This window comes from Poecile atricapillus, chromosome 8, assembly GCF_030490865.1.
Source record: "Poecile atricapillus isolate bPoeAtr1 chromosome 8, bPoeAtr1.hap1, whole genome shotgun sequence".
In the NCBI taxonomy this organism is placed as follows: Eukaryota; Metazoa; Chordata; class Aves; order Passeriformes; family Paridae; genus Poecile; species Poecile atricapillus.
In genome coordinates, this window is record NC_081256.1 from 20257634 (window position 1) to 20279425 (window position 21792).

Sequence of the window (21792 nt, forward strand, 5' to 3'; positions counted from 1 at the left end):
CCAACAATCCCTAAGGGAGCCTATTAGATAATTCCCACTTTGCATAATAAGAATACCAGATAAGCAGTTTTAGGTCTTTTTAATATGTTGCCCAGTTGAATTGGCATTATTCTCATTCCTTAATCAAAGGTTGTGTGGTATCATGACAAATGCCCCAAGAAAGTCCATTACATCAGCACCAGAACATTCATCAACCAAACCTCATATATCAGAAGAAAGTTATTGAGTTAGTCCAACAAGATGTATTTTCCATAAACCAGTAAGTACTGCCATATATTATATTATTCCTGATTATTTTGCTAATCATATCCCATATCAGTCTTCCATTATTTTGCCAGAGATTGGCACCAGGCTGAAAGGCCTGTAATTATGAAGCCATCCCATTTAAAATTCTGGCACGGTATTTGCCTTCCCAGGGCTGTATCAATTAATAAAAACCAACATTAACAGTCCAGAGACATTCTTAAGCAGTTCCTTGAATACTCCCTGATGAATGTTTTTGGAACTGCTGATCATAAAGTGTCTCAACTTTTTGAGCTGTTTAACAACCTCCACAGACAGTGACAGAATTTCCCAATCTCTTTCTCTACCTGCACAAAATGCTGCTAACAGCACTTACTCCCAAAATGCCTCAAGATCTGTAGCTTAAAGACAATTCTTAAGACCCAGGTATTTGGGTTTTCTAACTCCTCTGTTTTGCAGTACCTCTCCAGTGAGTAAGAATATTCCTACTTCAATAAAAATATTTCTTTCTTTTATATTGAACAGGATCTGAGGAACAAAGTACCCTCATATCTTTTTCATGCTGCCTACCCTGAATTTACATGGCAACATTAAACCTTTTGCTGGCAGGAAGTCCCTTATGTCAGTAACCATGTGGAGTTGCTCTAAATGGATGCTCTGCTGAATCCAGTAATTTCTGAAGGTTTGTTAAGTACAACAAGAAGAAAAGCAGTTAATATACTAAGAGGATTGTGTCTCCTCTATATCAACAGCAATCACTAGTGGATAAAACCTAATTAAAGAGCCAAATTTTCACTTTGAGATCTCAAAAAAATTCTTTGAGAATTTTTGTGCTCAAGAAAAAAAAATGATCAGAAGAAAATTCTTTCAAAACTTCCTTTCTTTTCCAGGCCAGCATGTTTTAGGTACTAGTAGAGCAGGAACATTTTTAGCAATACTCAACCATCTAAGCCAGACTTTCATGAGCTCTATAAGCAGGTTTTCTATCTAAGCAATTTTTCCTAATTTAGGGCAAATTTATGTGTTTACATTGCACTCACTGATGTAATGGCAGTGCAGATATACCAAATCTAGCTGTAAATCATAGCCAGGCTGGATACTTTCACCCATCCAGCACAGACATCAGGAGCCTGGAGTAGATAAACGCCTGCATACTTATGCAGCTTCTAAAACACATTTTGGAACTTCCAGTGAGCTTTATGAAACTAAAATACTACTGGTATTTAGTATCTGAAAAAAGGATAGATTTCAATTACCTAAGATTTTCAGGTGTCATGGGAAGCACAACAGACCTTAGAGTAGTGATGGGAAAACATGGGCTTGAAAGTGTTTAGGCAAGTTAGTTGTCTTCAGAATACTCCACCTGATCAAATCTGTCTTCAGATACTCTAAGAATAAATAGGAACAATCTCAAAAGCATCTAACAGAACTTATAAAGAGATACAAACACAGTGCTTATCATTAAAAATAGGGCAAAAATAGCTAGGAAGCTTATTTCTATTTACAGCAAAATACTGTAACAAAGACATTATTTTAATACCTAGATGAAAATAAGGGGAGGAGTAATCAGCATTTCAGACTGATTTTTCTGTACAGCACTGCCACAGGTATTACAGGCAGGCTAAACACAGTAGGTATATTTAATAAGAACTTTACAATCTAGTCATAAAGAGCTGGGGGAAAAATATAATCTAGAAAAATCTCACTTGGATGATAGCTTAGCTTTATTCAGAAAACAGTTACTGATGATTCACTGTCAAACTAGAGGATTTTCCTGAGTGGCATTCCAGCATGTAATTCAGTATTTTGATGAATGACTTGGCTAAAGGAATAGAAGGCATATTAGCAAAATTTGCAGGGAAAATAAATCTAGAAAAATCTTATGAGAATAATACAAGGATGTGCTCAAAATTTAAAAACATCTAGATAAAGGGGAGAAATGGTTTTGAAGAAGCAGCATACAAGTGGTTAAGTGCAGCATCAAAATTCTAAAGTTAGGTAGGACTAATCAACCACAAAAAACACAGTGGCTAAGAAAATGATTCAGTAATATCACCAGAGGTAACAGGATCACAAGCTTGACACTATTCAGCAGTATCCTGGTGTTGCAACACTGCACAGAGCGATGTAGAAACAGAAATAATGCGTGTAATACACATGAAGAATTTCTTCTGGTACTTGTCCAGTTTGGGTCATTACTAAAGTAAACCAGTCTGAGAGAAGAAACAAAAAAAGGTGACCAAGATCTAGAAAACCTAACCTGTGTCACAAGGTTTAAAGAACTGGCATTGCTTACTCTTTTAGAAAAGAGAAAATTACAGGAAGATCCAATAATTTTCTTAAAATGTGTACAGAGCAGCTACAAAAGAAAATGGAATATCTCCCTCTTCACATCAATTTTGTCTAAAGCAAATAGAACGAAGGGTATAAACTTCATCAATGCATGTTTAAATAAGGTCAATAGTAAAAACTCAAATAGTAGGATAGTTAAGAACTGGAAGTGATTATCTGTGGGGTTGAGGACTTTTCACATTTTAAGACATTCAACAGTGGTTGCAGAATCAATCCCAATACATTTTTGCTACATTGCATTCACAGCAACTGCAGCACCAGTGTAACCCTGGAGGTTCCAAATCTTCCATGAAACTTTTCCTCCTTCATAAAAGAGGAATGGTTGGGTTACAAGTTTGCAGCAGTTGTGTAGATGAGGCCCCTGTCCATGCACTCACCCTGTTTCAGTGGAGTCAGTGAAAGGTTTGTGTTGACTTCAGCAGATGCACACCAGGGTCCAAATTCAGGAAAGCTTAAGAGCAGTGGCCACTTGGCTATTGACATGTAGCTTTCTTGGGATCTGAAATCAGGTGCCTGGTGAGAGTGGAGAGACATGGTTTCTCCTCTTTTCTTTTTCTGCACTGGCAGATGATCCTCTCTGTATGAGGCATTTCTGTGTGAACAGCATCATTACACACCCAAACCAGCTCCTCTGCAAACAGAGAACCTCCTGCACTAGGAACTGACTGTGTGGCTGGACAAACAGTAACTATGGTGCTAAGAAACACAACCATGCAGGGTAAAGGCAGGACAGACCTACTGGGAGGCCATTTCCTGTCCTGATGATTTGATGATTTGATGTGGATGATGTGTTACTCTATGACCATGGCTCGTATGCTCTCTCAGCTCCTGCTGAGCTCATTACAAGTGGGAAAAGTGAGATCAATGCAAACCCACTCAGAGCTCACCTTTCCCAAGGAAGTCACAATTTCTCCACAGTACTTGTTTCAGACATGGGCAGGAGAGTACAGACTAGGTATAAACTAAACCATAAGAACATTCACTGTCACATGAGGAAGAACTTCACACTGAGGATGCAGAGCACTGGGACAGGCTGCACTGAGTCTCCCTCTTTGGAGACTTCCCAAACCCACCTGGACATGTTCTTGTGTCATCTGCTTCAGGTGCCCATGCCTTGGGAGGGGTTGGACTGGATAACCTCCAGTGGTCTTTTCCAACCAGAAATATTCTGTGATCCTGTGAAGCTCCAGCCTTGCTCCAACACGTACAACGAGAGCTGACCAGGACAGAGCTGCACTGCTCCCCCAGTGCCACTCACAGCACTTACCCTGCACATCACACTGGGGCAACAAGGGACAGGCCACACATAAAACAGGGCCACAACAACAGGAATTCCAACTGAAACAGGACCGGGAGTTTGCAATTATGCTGGTTACAATCTGTAATAATGTGATATTATTCCTCATTCTGCTGACAAGTTCTAGGTTGGTATATACTAAGAGATACAGAGCTACAGGTGAATAAAACTGTTGTGACTCCAACATAATGAAGAATGTTACTGTTTGTATTCTACTTGCAATAGCTACTGTCTAATTGCCATTTGTTACTGTGGCTGGTGGTTTCTACATTGAGTCTTTTTAATTAAACGTTGTATATGCACCATTAGCAAAACTTTCAGCTTTTTAAAATTAATTTTGGATTGTGTCTTGTTCAAATTTATTATTCATTGAAGCATGTAAAGAATCTCAAAAACCTTCTTTATATGTATTCCCTAAACATATGTAAACACATTAGCACAGGAAAGGAATGTGTAAATACACATAATATAATTAGCACTTTCACTAATGTGTGATTGTACCTTTCATACCTTATAGCTGCCATTAGAAAACAAAGTATAAAGAGTAATTAGAATCTGTCAGAACTAACAATATTACAAATCCTAATTGTATGTTATTGATAAAGTTTAACACTATTAATATATTAATTTTGACAGTTTTCTGCAACCTCACATGAGTCTAAGAAAAAGCTAGGTTATATTCAGTAGTTAATTTTTAATCAGCTCCATGTTTTCACAAATTAGGCCAATTATTCTCAGTTAGCAGAAAATAGCATTAATGAAAATATTTATTAATGATAATGTTTGTAAAGATCTATTTCTTAATAAAATATAGGCACTAGGCATAAATGAACCCAAAGAGTTTCCATGTATGCAAATTGCTTATCTCCATGGTTACATGAGCTAATAGACTGATGTTTTATACAACGTATATGCACCAAAACATTAATCTATTCTTGAACAAAGCAGCAAATCTGTGTCTTTATGACCAAACATGTACTACTGTTGGGTGCTGGCAACACAATCTGTTGTCACACATGAGAAACCCCCAGAGATTCAGAGAGATCAGAGCAGCACCCTTGAGTGATGGATACAGAAACCTACTGAGGTTCCAGAGGCAGAAGTGTCCCAAAGTGGCCCCTCCAAGTCTCCAATGCTACAAACTTATCCCCCTTAATTTGCATTTAAAACTCTTCCTTTGAACACTTCGTTGCACACAACACATCAAGGATATTTTCCTTTTTCTACATGAAGTGTGCAGCCTTATTTATCAGTACAAGATTTTCCTAATAAAAATTGTGACTTACCCTTGCCATGTGGTTTCTTGGCATGGAAATAACAGACCCTGCCTGTTAATGAAGAATGTTAGAATAAGTGTTGTTAACTTGGAATCTATATAAATGGGCTTGTGCAGTTTCACAGTCAGTGATTTAAGAGTATTTTTTAAAGTTTACAGGATGACATAAATATCAGTAAGGTCTAAAGGAATGAAATATCTACCACCTCTCAAGGGTACTTAACTGTCAGGGTTTTGACAGTAACTAGGTAGCTGCCATCTTCTCCAAAATCACCCTGTGCACCTTGTATTTCTGAGAATGCCCCTGCACCCCGATTACTGTCTTCAGCCTTCCCAATAGTCCCAGTTGCCCCAGCAATGTATTCAAAAACAAAATCTGAGCATTTATTTGTAAAATAAAGGATTTTTATTTGACTTCCTTCAAAATTTCCCCTGGCAATTTAATATTAATTAAAATCTGTTGAGCCATATGGTGACTTTTCTTTTTCTTAACAAACATTATGACTTTCATATCTTCTACCATGATTTTTTCCATTTTTGCCATAACAAACAACTAAGCTTAGAGAGATCATAGCACATAGACATGACTGGTTCAAATATTAATGCAGCCACACAGACAGACCAAAAGGGGCCACAAAAGAAAAATGTTTTCAAAGCATTTTAAGCAAGTGAACCTTGTGAAATTATCTATGCCCTGTACCAAAACAGATTTTCACATTCATAAACAGAGCAGAGTCAGAGAAGACCATGAATCCTGGCACTCACCTGTTTCTAAGCTGTAAAGAACTTGCCTTCATATGTATGGTACAGAATTGCACATTAATGCTTTCTGTGCAACCCAGAACTGCATTTTTTAAGCTGCAGTATAACTGAGTAATAAAGATCATGCACTGATTCCAGATTAGGTTAGATGGAGAGAGAAACACTCTCGCTGAAGCTTGTTCTGGTGAGGAGCAAGAGCCAAGGCAGAGTTTGCAGCCATGGAAGCAGAGCAGGGAGTGTGGCTTGGGCTGGACCATATCTGAACAGCTCCAAGCAGGAGCCCCTGCCAGCCCCTCTGTCCCTGCTCACATCTCCCCCATCTCTGCTCTGCTGCTCTGCCAGCTTTCTTCCCAACCACTGACAAACGAGTTAGCCCCTGCTAAGGAAAAAGGCAAAAGCTGGATCTGTCTGGCTTTACTGGATCACTCAAATCCTGCCAAAGTGTGACATCAATGTGCCATCACCAACAAATTGTGCAATGAATGCACCTGCTTCAGATGCATTGGGAAAAATGCCTGTAACACACTACACTGTTAATCTCTAGCATATGGATCCTGACAAATTCTACCAGTGTTTGTCCCTCACTCACAAATAACATAGCATGAATAACCATTGCTAAATTAATAACTCTTCTACTGTTAAGTGTGACTTTCATACCCTGTAGGAAAAAATTAAATCACAATGCAAAAATTAAATCACAATGCATATACTTAGATTTAGTAAAAAGAGATATTGCTACACACTGGCATTGACAAATGCCCCCGTTTTCCCCCTGAGAAAAACACATGAGCCTCAGACTTAAAACAACAACAATAAAAAACAGTAAGAAGAAGATATTTTCAAGTGCTTTAGAAACATTCTGTTACTACAGAAAACCTGCACACTGACACAAGAATGGACACTCTGGATCTACTGTAGTCAGAGTGAAAAATTGCAGCTTCAAGATTACTAAAAGCTAAATAGTCTAATAAATCTCAACAAACAGCAAAGACATCAGGGCTCCAAGTATAACTAGGTCTTGTTTTTTTTTTCACCTAGACCTGAAGTTATCAATTGAGCACAAAGGCAGCCAAATATTCACATCTGAAAAATATGTTCTCCATATTTTGTATTTTAAGTGAAACTATGGTCATTCAAATCTGGTATTTTCACCTAAGTGCAGTCACCCTTTGTGAAGTTTTACAGTAATATATGTCTAACATGTACGGACAATCCCATAAAGATTCCAATCCCCAAAAAGATGTATTTTAAGCTCATCAGCTCTTAATTGAGGTTTTCAAAGCAGCTTAAGGGATTTAGACAAAAAAAAAATATTCATTTCTTATTTCCTTTTATCACCAATACATGGCTAAACTCCTCGGCTGCTCTGAAAATCTCAGGGAGCTGGATGCGTATTCACTGGATGTAAGAGAACTGTCACTTTTGCTATCTATCTAAAAGATAAAACTCTTAAGCCTAAGTGAAAAAAAAAATAATTGGATAGATTTTGCTTATGCCATCACTGAAGACTTTACGAACTCGTGTTCTGCAAAAACCCTTTTTTTTAGCTGAGTGGGAACACTTCAAAAAGGCTTTTTAAGTCAGCTGAAATGAGAGCTATGATGATACAAATGTGCTGGTTTCAGGGATAAGAAATCTATTTTGCATTGCTTTAGTACAGGAGCATTCTTCAGGTTGGATTGCTCTGGTCTATCAGAAGCATCATAAAGTTTTGTGTAGTTTAATAGTGAAACTTGAGAGCTCAGAGCCAAGAAATTACACAATCTAGCAAATTCTAGGCGCTGGAGGTTTTGTGTGCTACTGAATATAGACACACTGGGTAGGGCAGAAATTTACGATGAAATTGAAGCTGCGGCTCCTTTTAGCAGATTGGGAGTTTCAGGTTTGAGGTGGCGAAGTAGAGAAAAAATCTGGATCCAAGATGATGCAGGTGTCTCCTGCAGGATTTAGCCAGGCCTGTTGTGCCAGTTTACAAGGTCAGAATTTTGCACTTACGGGCCGGTGCCAGATTTTTGCCTATATAACAGCGTCTTTGGCAAGCGTTGAAAAACGCTCCTAAGCGATACTACCAAGCCAGAACGAGAGCCTCCTGCTATTTTCTGGGAATCACAACAGATCACGTTCGCTCTTCATACGCAGAGCACAAGGTAGGGCCCGGCCCGATCCTTTTGCCGAAACCCGGTTAATCTCGGCCGGGAGCGCCGCCGCTCCCGCTCCGCAGCAGCGCCCAGGGCCGGGATGCGCCGGAGCCGCTCCCTGCGCTCCGCTCCCGCGGGGAGGCGAAACTCGCGACCCGCGGAGGCTCCGTGGGCCACATTCAGGTTCTGCCGAGTCCTGGCTCCGGGACGTTCCGATTTTTGCTGTTAGGCTTAGTAGGGATTGTTTTGGGTTTTTTTTTTTTTTTCGGGCTGTTTTGTATTTTTTTTTTTCCTTTAATGTCTGCAGTGGGAGCCGCCAGCCCTGGCGGGGCGGTGGGGCTGGGGAAGCGCGGCTCCAGCGGGATCCCGGGGGCTCCGCCCGGTGACCGCGGGGCTCCGCGCGTTCCCTGGATGCTGCGCGCTGCCCCTGCGGAGGGAGGGAGGGAAGAAGGGAGGAGAGAAGGAAGGAGGAGGAGGGAAGGGGGGCGGGAAGGAGGCCGGGGCTGCCGGCGGGAGGCGGGGGAGGGCGGCCGGGGCCGGGGCCGCCAGGCCGGGGCGGCTGCAGCGGGACGAGGCGCGGCGCGGGCGGGCGGGCGAGGCCCGGCAGCAGCGGCGGCCCCGCTCCGCCCCGCGGCTCTCCCCGCCCGGCCGCCCCGCAGCCCTGCCCGGGTCCGCCCGCCTGCCCAGCACCCCCGAGCAGCGGCTCCTGGGCAGCGCCGGCACCGCCTCGCGGGGGGAAACAGAGGCAGCGAGGAGAGAGGAGGGCGGCAAACAGCTCTGGGTTACTGAAACCAGTACAGGAGCTGCCAGGACAAACGGAGCTTTAGCCAAAAATAGCTCGTTCAGGGTTAGGCTTTTTTTTTTTTTTCTTTCTTCCTTTTTTTTTTTTTTTTTTTTTTTTTTCTTTCTTGTAGTCGAGCGGCCGGGAGCAGTGCCCGAGCACAGCGCACAGCCACCCTGCCGGCCGGAGGGGCAGCGGAGCAGCCACGGCAGGATGTACCAGGGACACATGCAGGTACGCGGGCGGCGCGCCGGCGGCTCCGAGCGGGCTCCGCTCAAACGCGGCTCCGGCAAGTTGCGGCGGGCTGAGCCAAAGGGGAGATGCCACCCTGGCACCGTGCAACAAGTGACCCGGTGCGGTGTGACCGTGGCACTCCGGGGCCAAAGGGAGCGGCGTGCCCGGGGCTGGCGCTGCTCGCGGGGGGGAGGATGGCAAAGGGGTTCTGTCAACTTTGTAACTAGGTGAAGTTCTCGGTGTATTTTTCCACGTATGATGCCTGCTTGTTCAAACAGATTCAAGGGAGTATTCCAGGGCAAACATTGTTACGGCATGCTTTAAGTGACACATGTCTCCTGCCATCCTCTTGATGCATCTCTTCCTGTATGTCAAGTGAAGGGCAAACAATAAGGGAAAAGACAGAGCGCTTGCTTTGTAAAATCTGCAAAGATTTCACATCACACTAAAACTGTCGATTTGCTCAGTGTGTTGTGTTTAAAGGTGATGGATTTCTATTCTTCCCTCCCGACACGGGATGAGGATTGATTTTGCTAAGCCACGGAATGACTTTGTAGAATGAATTCAAACACATGGCGAAGAGACTTCAAGATTTTAGGCAGAAATCTTGTCTCATGATCCTACTGATCTACGTTGCCTTGGCAGAATACACCCATCCCTGAGAAAAACATTCTACTGCCTTGGACCTGATGGCTTTAACCTTGACTCCCGCTCTCCTTCACATGGCTCTTGGAAAGCCAAGTCTGTTTTGAAGGAGGAAGTAACAAAGTGGAGTGAAGGTTTACATTGATCTTCCAGATTAATTCCTTTGCTTTTGGACTCAGTCTGGCTCGGTGTTCACTGGCAGGAATGTTCAAATGCTGTTATCACGCCCAGTAGCACCAGCTTTGGTGTGGTGGTGTTAGCACTGAGGCTGTTCAGGAAGGAACTGCAGCCTCAGGAGGTGCGAGCTGACCACTTCTGTTCTCTGACTCTGCACAGCATTTAAACACTGCCTGAATGGCCAGAGCCGGGGCTGTGCACGGAACAGATGAGTTAGGAGAGGACTCTGATTCAGCACTGCCTTCCAGAACTGAATGATACCGCTTCCTCTTTCATGTTTGTGTTATCTGGTCGCAGCAGTGATAAATAATGTGTCATAATCCTGCTTGTAATAGGAGAGCAAACAGGTTCTAACAAGAGATGTAATCAATGGAGGGAGTATGCTTATTATCGTTTATTTCTGATAATAAGGTTAAGACACAAAACCAATCCTATAAACAATGCTGCTGAATGGGACATTGCCAAATAGGTATTTACATCCTGAAGTAGGCAGAAGTTCTTTGCTGTGAGTTACATCTTGCAAGATTTCAACAGATGTACAGCAGTTTATAAAAGGAAATCTAATGGAATCTTAAGGTGTTTCACAGCACTGTAAATTTTCTGAGTCATTAAAACATTCAAATCAAACTCACAATAGTTTGATTTAAGGAATATAGGAGATAATAAATATGGGAGTAGGAAATAAGGTCAAAACACGCAAATATGTTGTGACTGGTGTACTTTAATTTTTTCTTTCAAAATACTTCTATTTTGCTAGCTCAAATATAATTAAATTCTAATCAAATTCTCTTAAAAGGTTTGCTGAAGTAAAAATACTATTACTTATGAGTACACTTGTCATTTTTAAAAACAAAAGCCCACCTCAGTTCATCATCCAAACTTTTGAATATATTTTTGTCCTAACAGGAAGCATTAATGAGCTTCAGATAACATCTACAAAGCCTAAAGCCTTAGGAGAGATTTTCTTGTTTAGTATCTCCTTAATTAGAGCCTTTAAGTGAGTCAGGCAAAGACAATAAAAACCTAATTTCTTTCTAATGAAATGATCTACTGTAATGTTGATTAAACCATGTTGGAACATAAACTAAGTTACCATACAAACACATTGTCAAACCTCACGCTAAGAAAAATGTCAGCACGTTTTAAGCATTATAGGTCCTTTCTTACTACCCAAGACTTCTAAGACTTCTACAAAGTTACGAAGAACGATTTGCAGTTACCTGTTAATCTAAAATAAGGTGAACCATAAACTCATCCCAATTTGGGTGGATCAAGTCAGACACATAAGTCAGCACTCTGAACTTCTAAGCAAAAATAATCTCATTTTTAAAGCACTGAGCCCTTAATAGAACTTACTCTTCTTGAAGAGAAGGTGGGATGTTTAGCTGGGTAAACTACGCTACCTGGGTACATCCAAATGCAAAATGATGGGCCAATATATAATGCTTGATCCTACACTCTTTAAAGCAATAGCTCTTCTGAAGTTATAGGGATCAAATGTAGGATCAGATTTAGAATTCCAGTAATCATTTCCCTTTTCCCTACTGTTATCTTCTCTCAGATGTAAAAGTAAAATCTGCAGAATTCATTCCATAGTCCACTTATTTTAAAATATGTTTGCAGAGCCCATGTTTCACTAATAATCTACTGTAACTCAGCTAATTCTTGGAATAATTCTAAAAGGGAAGAACCTTAACAATGGTGGCAAGGTAATAAGCATAATTACAGAGATTGGGAAGTTACCTATCTTGAAGAGGCATCAATCATTATCAGCTTCAGTGGGAAATAGAATTTCTGAGTAAGCTCAGTAATTTGTTCAAGTGTAGATGAAATGTACTTTGCATTTAAGCTCTGCTGAAGTCCAGCACCGAAAGTATTTTACCACATCAGGTCATAATGTGTGTATCTATTAAATTTTTGTTTATAGTACAGATTAGGTTTGTTGGGTTTTTTTTCCCAAAAGCCAGAAAATGACAGTTTATTCCAAAGTTTGGATTTTCTAAGATTTAGATTTTCTTTAGATTTTAAGTTTAGATTTCTTACTGGTTTCTAAGTGAAACCTCACAACACGGAAACAACTAGAGAGGTCCTAAGCTAAAACTCCAAAGGCAGTTTAAAATATCTAAAAAGAAGGTGCGTCCTGCCTTCACATTTCCAGGTGCCTTTCTGTAGGATTGGCTTTGTCACCACTTGCGCTCCACATGCTTTCAGGTAAAACACCAGGAGAAGTGGCTTTCCACAGATCCAGCACCATGACCAGCACTAGGATGCAGAGGAGTCCAGTGCCACAGGAGCTCTTTCAAAGCTGTTTCACCATCCTAATGGGCTTAAGCATTTGATTTCTCCGTGTTTAGCGAGCGGTTGGGTTTGCGCAGTGACCGCGCGAAGCAGAGCAGGGACTGCCGTGGGTCCTGAGGCACCGGCTGCCCCTCCTGGGCTGGGGGTGAGGCTTCTGCATGAGAAAGAGGAGCTCAGGACTTCAGCACGGCTTGTTTGCCCGCAAATGTACAACCTCAGTTATGTAAGAAGTCCTGTTTAATTCAGTAGATGTAGGCTCTGGCAGGGTGGAACCTGATGGATACAGAAGCACACCCTGGGATTCACAGATAAGGCAAAAGAGCCAAGTCTAAATGTTAAACTGTACAGGTGAAAGGGACTATTTGTCTCTTAGGATAATGTGTGCAATCCTTTGTGTGCTGTTTTCCATCTTCAACAAAACAGTAGCAGACCAGATGGAAGCAGAACATAAGCCGAGTTCAACCCCCAATCACTGCTCTGAAATTGCTGTCATTTTAACAACCAACTATAAGATGTTTTAAAGTTTTTATAGTATATTATGGACCTGGTACCAGTCTTCCTGTTGACTTTTATGAAAGTTCTATAAATGAACAGGGGGCAAATTTCAGTCACAGAATGGGATTTGCACAGCATTTGGCTTCCTATGAAATTCAAAATAAATGCTTTCAAAACTGTTTGCCCTGATTCTGTATTTAGTCAGCCTTCCCCAGCACAAATGCTTGAACAGGAGAAGCGCTTTGCCAAATGTTGGCATGGAATTTTATATATGGCAGTGTTATGTTTCAAGATGGCTTAATTTAGACAAAGCAGAAATCTTGACCACACAGGGGTATCAGAGATCCTCTGGCACTTTTTTGCAGGAGCAGGCTTGTTAGTCACAATGCCTTGGCCGAGTTCCAGATCAGATAGTTTGTCTCCTAAACTTTTAATTGCATAAGCAATCAGTTTAATTCTTGTGTTGTGATATTTAACATTGTACCATTGGCATTTCCTATTTGCATTAAATGATCCATATTAATAATTCACATTTCATTATGATTTCAGTTGCTGAACACACACCTATATGATCGTAGTGGGTCTACAAAAAAATAAGTATGTGTACATGAAAATTCTTGCAAGAAGGCACTTCAAGGGCTCCACATGTTTTAGTGGGCCTGAAAAGCATAGCTAAATATTTTATAAAAGGCATTTTTGCACTGATTTCTCAACATTTAAGACACAGCTAACTCACTGAGGAAAGGGAAGCAGAACAGTCTCCGTATTTACTGCAACAGCAAATCCCATTTTGGTTTACTTAAAAACCTATTAAAAATACTGTAATATTAGTGTTGGTTACACTGCTACCTAAAATAAATAAACCCCAAGCTATTAAACAGCTATGAATAAAAAAAAAAAAGTGATGTGCATTTTTACATTAATGAAATGACCCACAAAGAATATGCACAATGCAAAATTTGATTCAACACTAAATTGAATCTCTGCTCAGCTGTTAGTACCAACATAATAACTTTAAGCTACAAAATTTTAAAAATCTGGGCACATGGCTGGAATCCTAACTGATCTCTAGTGGTATCTATGAATCATAACTCCCAGCCTAGGTAAAATTACATTATGATAAACTGATAATATTTTATTATTACAACTCTTTTCTAAAAGTATTCACAATACTAGGGTAGTCTTTATGGTGGTATGTTTTCCATTTTACCTTGATATTTTCCAGTATTTCAGTAGCAGTTCTTACAAAGTTTTGAACAGCAGATCATGAACTGCTTGTAAACTGAAAAAAGGTAAAGCTAATGAGCTCACTTTCATAGAATGAGGTTCATTCAAAGAAAGTAGATGATAAATTGCATTTGGTGAAGGCACAGACCTAAACTGTAAAAATTGTGAGCATTTGCAGTGCTGGTAAAGAAAAGCATCCCTTGAAGCTGTTGAGCAGCTTTACGAGAGCCTAGTAAAAAATCTTGCAAAGGCTCAGAAATTCTTGGCTCATGCTGTATTTTTACTGGATGTAAATTAGGAAGAACTTTTACTAACTAACTAAAGATCCACCCCTCTAGTCTGGAATTAAATTCATTCCAAACATAGAAAAACAACATTCCCTAGCGTAGTCTCCGTCATATATTAATATAAATGTTAGTCTAAACCCAGTATATAACTTTCACCAAAGAGGCACTGTTTACTCAGGAACCATGCTGTACTTTATTTCTTTAATCTACCACTGTTGTCACAGTTTACTAAGCAAAGGAAGAGGATAAAAAGCTGGGATAAAGTCCACCGGCTGTATCAGGATGAATTGTCCTGATAGAACAAGGGGCATGAAAGGATGGAAAAAATAATTAATACAGAAATGTAGACTTTAGGAAATACAGTCTCATAACTCAGGTGTAGAATATTTTGTAATTTATAATAATCTTGTTTCTAAGCAAGCTTTAAAAAAGGGCATTGAGGTACAAAGCAGATCCATTTAAAATTGTCTATCCAGCTTAATTTACTACTCTTTTTGCAAATGTTGAAAATAAAAAAGATAAAAGCATTGAATTAGTACTTAGAATTAATCTACTCAGCACACAAAGTACATAGAAGTTGTTTGTATCACAGAATCTAATTTTGCATACTGTCTTTCAGAAATAGGTGATGCTGCAAAACTGGGAAAAGCATTTGTCTTCCTAATCAGTGTCATGGCATGTAAGCTAGGAGGTGGCTTTCTGTAGCTATGGATTTTCATCATTGTCCAGTAATATTTCTAATAAAATGTCTAAGAATCATAAAGACCAAATTCAGCAAATTTTTCTGCCAGGTTAGAATTATTATAAACAGTCTAATATTTCATTGCTCTGCTCTCAGGCTTTTGAAGTTCTGAGTCATTGGTACATGAGTTTTACTTCCAGTGGTTTATTTGCATATAAATAAAGTAAATTCTAAAATACCAAGTAAGTGAAACTCATTATACGCAATGGAGAAAAAAATCCATGTCTCATCAGTTTACCCATGCCCAGAAATACAAATCACAACCCAAAGTTTAATGTTAGCCCCTGAATGTGATTTTCCCAAAGTCTGCACAATTAGTCATGTGTCAGCATTACTGCAGTTCCTCTCAAAACAAAACATTTCGTACCAAAGTTCTCCAGGTTGGCATATTAGATGGAAGCATTAAGTTTTCTTCCTCTACTTCTCCACTGCCTATCAGGACACTCATATAGTTGTTGCTATTGTACATGTATATGTACACTGTTGCTCCTCTCACTGTGCTGTTGGTTAATTTTCTGCTCCTTGCTCAGGTTTGAAGGCTTTCATGAGATGTTTTGCCTCCTGCCACATTTGTGCTGTGTTTTCCTTCCAGCCAGCTCAGCCAGGCTGTGACTGCTGTGTGCAGCAGGGGCTGAGTCCCCTCTCTGCAGGACTTGGCCACAAAAAGAAAGTGTCCCACAGCAAAGTTCTACTCACTGCCACGAGTAGAAGGAGGTGAATTGATGGTGGAAAATTTGGTCACCAGCAGAGCTCCCTCTTCACAAGCTCTATAGGGATTAGGAGGCAATAGGGGACTGTCACGAGAAAGGAAGTAGCCAACTTTAAAAAAAAACACCTGAATATTATCTACAACATTTGCAGGGTAGATCTGTGCCCATAAATTCACTTTTCTCACATGCTTCTCTATTTTGGCAATCCCTACAGGAAAAGAACCATAGTCTTTGTGAGTTTCTCTGTAAAATGTGGAACACTCTACTGCTTCATGTTCACTTCTCTTAGAGCAGTCTGCTCTCTTTTGGGAACGTGTTCTTTTCATATCATTTCCTTTTTACACCTCTTATCCCAATATGGATGTTGAATACAAGTTACCAACACTTTTGGACAGCATTTTTCAATAAAATATGCATTTAGAACAAAATAACATCTATGCATTTAGAACAACAAGAAGAGCATATGTGATAAGGAAGATGCTGTGCAATGAATTCAGACAAATTACCTTTCTTGAATACATTATGACTTCATTTGCTGTTATGAGATGCATAAAAGAAATTCAGATGCTCTTGTCCACTGACATTTAAAAATAAGACCTTCAGAATTATTTTGACATGTACTTACTATCAGTCATTTGGCTTTATAGACTTTAAAGCTGAGGAAACAAACTTTAAAATTTGCCTCCCCAACATTAGAGCCAGCTGAATCTTAACCTTTATATTAGTGAATCTAATTTGAAATTACAGTGTTATAAAAAACAGAGTCATTTGCTTCCAAGCCTTTTTCACATTCATTTCTGTCTTCCCAATGTCACCAGTGGGGTTCCAATAGAGTGTCAAGGAGTGAATACAGCATTTCCTGGATAGGGGCAGGAAAGCTGTCACAAAATGTGTTTTCAAATCCAGCATGTTCTGACTAGTAGGTGTATCGATAAAAGGTCCAGGAACTCTTAATCACTGTTAATTAAAAATCAGTTGAGGGGAAATACTTGCCCGTTTAAGCCTAGCCTGAAATACAGAAATATGGTTCTTAATAAGCAATGCGGAATATTAGAGTTTAGCCTCACAGAATTTCCTGTGGTCAATTTTGCTAATATTAATGTAGGAATAAACAAAGATATAATAAATAGAAGCTTTTTTGAGTATTTCTGAGTATTATGTAAAACTGAGAGTAAACATCACATTTTGAATTGTTAGTAATCTGTCAGATTACTGTTCATAAAATCTGAAAAAAGATATCATATTTTAAACAAAAGAACAGATTCATATTATTTATGCTAGGTAGGAGATGACCTTAGTCCTCAATATGGCCTTGGACACCATTGTCATAGGAATTATGATAGAAATGTGACAGAAATGATTAATGAAATAAAAAATACAGCTTGACATGTGTCTCATCAAAGTGACAGATTATTTCTGCTGTCATTCATGGAAGTTTAACAAGGAATATAGTTTTCCAGTTGCAGGCTTGAGATGTAGATGACATCTTTCATCTTTTGCTATTTGTTGTCTAACACTCCTTTTAAGAACCAGGACAATTTTAAGAAGGCTTTGAGAAGAGAATACAAGAAAGAATGTTACATGAAAGAAAGGGGGGAAATTAAGATGTACAACAGAGAAAAAAAATGCAAAAGTATGGAAACTAGGAAGTGAGTGCTGGTTTGGTTCTCAACAGTAGAAAACATTGTTGATATTACCACTCTACCCAGTCCAGGTAATTTACACAAGGTGGCAAGATACATACAGCTGGAAGGGATGCATAGGATTGCCTGAACCTGTGCAAACAAAAGGATTTGTAATTATTAGAAGACAGCTAGATAGTACATGGGAATAGTGAAAGAACAATAATCCTTGTAGCACTCGCAAGAAAGGATTACATGCTGTTCAGGAAAGACAGAAAACAAAAGGTGTTGGTTGTATTAAGAGCCTGGACCCAAAGAAAATGAGCAAAATTTTTTTCAGAAGTTTCACAACTAATATTTTCAATTGTTAAATTGTTGAGGTTATGCCTTAACACAGAGTAGGGAGAACACACAAGGAATGGAGATAGTTCCTCATAGACAGAAGGAAAAATACAAGTTGCCTAAAGTACAGCTTATTTTGATTTTAGAAATATATTAAAATATATTAAAACAATCATTGGGAATTTTTTTGTTACGAAAAAGGGGGAGGAAAAGCAAAACATACTCAAAGTGGCATCTGTATTATGGATAACCTAATTTACAGTGCAAAACCAAAATGTTCAAGAGGGTATGAATTCTTCAGCTACTAGAAATGTGTTATATTAAATTGGAGACTTGGTTGAAAATATGTTATAGTCTAGTTATGAATGTGAACAGAACAACAGAAAATATACCAGATTTAAGATAAGGTGGGAAAAATGGTAAGACAACTAACAGCCCAGATACCCATATGGCTCTCTGTAATCCTCAAAGTTTTCAGGAACAGACTTCAAGGAAAACTAAGCAAACTAGACCAAAAAAAAAAAGAAAAAAAAAAGAAAAAATGCTATTTGAATTTTTCAGGAAAACGTAATGTCGGACTAATGCAACAGTGTTTTCTGTTATAGTAACTGGGGTTTTAGGCAAGGGAGGTATAACTGACTTGATCTATACGATCTTTGGTAAGCATTTGTTATGGTGTTACAAAAGAAATTATTATTGAAGCTGGAGAAAGTAAAGAATAGCAGTAAATCTGTAAAGAAGGCAGGAAACTCATTCACGAGGAAATGAAAAATAGAGCACTAAAGGAAGGACTGTCATACTGAGGAAAGTTTAATAGGGAAGGTTTTTGTGGATCACTGTTGGAAGTGGTTGTTTCTGATGTTTCATCCATAAATGTACCAGAAACAGGAAGATGGTTGCTGCATTTGTTGATTACTCAGTGCTGGAAAACATCGTCAATATTGGGAAACATTCGCTACTGCTGAGCTTCAGTCACTACACAGAGCGACCCCTCTGTACTTCAACGATAAAAATACAATTTCATTTAACAGTGCTGATCATCAATAACAAAAAACCTACCCTAAGCCATGGACTATGATTTAGAAATTACTGTGAAGAACGACTTGCACATACGTAATGGCTGTAAGTTGTCGATAAAATACATCCATAAAAAAGACAGATGCAGATCTAGTTTTAGAAGAGTTCTTTCCAGAATAGTCAGGAAAATATCAGTGCCAGCTGACAATGCCAGTAGCAGATTTTCAGTTGAGAAAGAAGTACAGAAGAGAGTCATGGAAACAGGTCCAAAGAAGGATGATCAAGGAGAAGGGAAACTTTATCTTACAAGAGACCAAAAGATTTTGGCTTATTTCATTGAGCAGAATGACAGCTCAGCAGGACCATAATCACAGCATGTAAATGCATCAGGGAGATAAACACCAGATATGGAAAAACCTAAATTAGCTAAGAACAAAACTGGCACAGAAACAAATGGATATTAACCAGCTGTGAATAAATTTAGTTTGGAAATTAGAAGAAAGTTTCTGATCATTAGAGCAATCAAGACTTTCCAGTAGCCTTCCAGTTGGGATAGTGGAAGCAAAAAAATTAATTACTTTAAGATGAAGCACAATCAGTTGCTGAGAGATTTGGTATGACATGCTGCTTTTGAGACAGAAGACTGAACCTCAGTGCAGGAACAACACCTTCCTTGTCTTAACAGAATCACAGAATGGTTCAGGTGGGAGTGAGCCACAGTGGATCATGTGGTCCAACATCCTGCTTCTGCAGGGTCATCTGAGAGCACACACTGTAGGATTGTGTCCAGATGGTTCTGGGGTGCCTCCAGTGAGGGAGACTCCACATCCCCTCCAGGCAATCTGTTCCAGTGCGCAGTCACTGCACAGGAAAGTTCTTTCTCATGTTCAGGTGGAACTTTCTGTGCATCAGTTTCTGCCCATTACCTCCTTTTTTATTGTTTGGCACCACCAAGAAGAGCCTGGTCTGTCCTCTTGACCCCCTCCCTTTAGATATTTATACAAATTAACGAGGGTCCCCTCTCAGTCACCCCTTTGAAGTTGTCTTCAGAAGTCTTTCAGAAATTACCTTCTCAAATTTCTGTGACTTCAGCAGAAACACACTCCAACTCTTGTTCAGAAAGACCAAAATACTCAACTTCAAGAAGTCAAAAGTTTTCCTGTTACAGCTGCAGAGGGCTTGACTGTCTTCACAGCTTGAGTAACCTCCTGCTAAGAGGCCCACACAGGCAGTGACAAATTTGTGCCACTTTGCCAAGTCCAAAACATCATTTTGAGTAGAGCTGAGCTCTAAAGTTTGAATATTCTCTCTGCCAGCTTTCTTATCAAGTCTCCCACTCAGCTGAACTCATGTTTTTGCTTCATCTAAAACCTTTACAATCAGAGGAAATGTATTTCCCCCATACAGCTAAACTCATTGGTTCACATTAGAGACACTGAAGCCTTTCACCATCTCATATTCATGTTCCTGCAAGTGGGCATCGAGAGCTGGAAATCACCAGCTGTGTCAACATTGTCTAACAGGAAGCTTAAATGTATTTTAATAAAATGTTGTGTGCATGAGGATATAAACTAGAACCCATCAGAACCAGTAGGGATATTTTCCCTGACATTGGCTGAGCCAGGACTAAGCTCTTTTTCTGTACTACCACCAGCTCACTTTTCTCTGCTGAGCTCCAGAAACAAATGCATTGTTTATTGTTAATTATTATTTAGAGCATGTGGTCTTAAATAAGAGAACTCAGTTTTCATTTTTGCAGTCCTAGTCAGGAAAAACTACTGAACTCACTTTGGACTGTTCTTTTGGGAGGGATCACATCTTAGAGTCAGTGCTCTGTCCCTGTACTGAGTCAGAAAATTATTTCTGGATTAATTCAGGCTCATAAAAGTACCTCAGGATCTGATTTCTGGAGTTCCTGTCCCATCTCATATCTGTGATTTGCATCCCACAATGTATCAGGGAGACAGATGTCCCTGAGGACTCCATCACAATCTGATAATATCATTACAGACTTGCAGCTCTCAGTCATTATCAGTTCTGTGCTGTAGAGTACTGAGCACTTGCTACTTAGACCTTAAAATTTCAAGATTCACACCAGCAAAAGAGTTTCCAAATAGGTGAGATCGCTGGATATTGGCTACAAAAAGATATATAAAAGCATATCACTAAATTTACCAAGCAGGGGAATAAGTATTTTTTCCTGCTATTACACAAAAAATGAATGTCTATTTCCAAAGTGTTTTATATTTGTCAAAGCAAATTCCACTGCCTTTTTCTCAAGTAGTCACTGACAAATACCAGAAATAAAAAGTTGAATAACTCCAAATTATGAACCCAGATTCATTAATCATCACAGAAAAACTATATTCAGGTTGTTGCATATAGTTTCTGTGTATTTGTTAAGCATCAAATAAGGCAATTTTATGTGAATTTACAAGCAAGTATTTACTATTCCTTCATGCACACAAACATGCTGGAGTTTCATCCTGTGAGTCATTTGCACAATTAGAGAGTAGATGCTACTGATGTGGCCAACCAGACATGATAGACACAGACTAGGGAGACCACAAATATTAAACCTGAATTTAGCAAATGGCTGAAATCTATGTACAAAGTGTTCCCATATCTGCAAATACAAAACTAATAAGGTTTTTAGTGACTTTTATACAGCTCTGTTCACAAGGAAATAGAATTCTTGGCTTACACTAATAGACAATAAACAACCAACATTATTTTTCAACTATGGTGTCTGCATGGTGCTTTCAATATATCACTGCCAACAGGCTGTCTTTGATTTCTGGTCTTTCTTGCTAAAACAACAGTTCTAAAAGTTAAAATCCCATCTAGCATTTCAGACAAGAAGGTAGTTGCTATCAACTGCACGTTCTTTTGGACAGCAAGGAGTACAATAGAAACATTTACACTCATCTACAGATAAAAACTTATATAACACATTCTGGTGTATGTTTTATTTTGAAACCATAGAGATGATGTCTGAACTGTCATTCCCACTTCGGCTGACAATTAAATATACACGTATCAAAGAACTGCAAATGCTTTACAAAATACTCTTAAGTTTACTAGTTAAAGACAATTTTAATTTTTTTTTTTTTTTGAGTCTTAATAGCTGACTTCTTGAAAAGGAAC

The 21792-nt window shown here is 39.4% G+C and overlaps 1 protein-coding gene across 1 annotated transcript in view; it reads left to right on the forward strand.

Annotated features, from left to right (window-relative positions):
• Positions 1 to 9016: 9016 nt before the first annotated feature.
• Positions 9017 to 21792, forward strand: part of PEX5L (peroxisomal biogenesis factor 5 like) — a 100088-nt gene continuing 87312 nt past the window's right edge. The window contains exon 1 of the mRNA XM_058844005.1: positions 9017 to 9083. Within this exon, the coding sequence (XP_058699988.1) occupies positions 9063 to 9083 (21 nt within the window). The 5' untranslated portion in view covers positions 9017 to 9062. The remainder of the gene's footprint in view (positions 9084 to 21792) is intronic.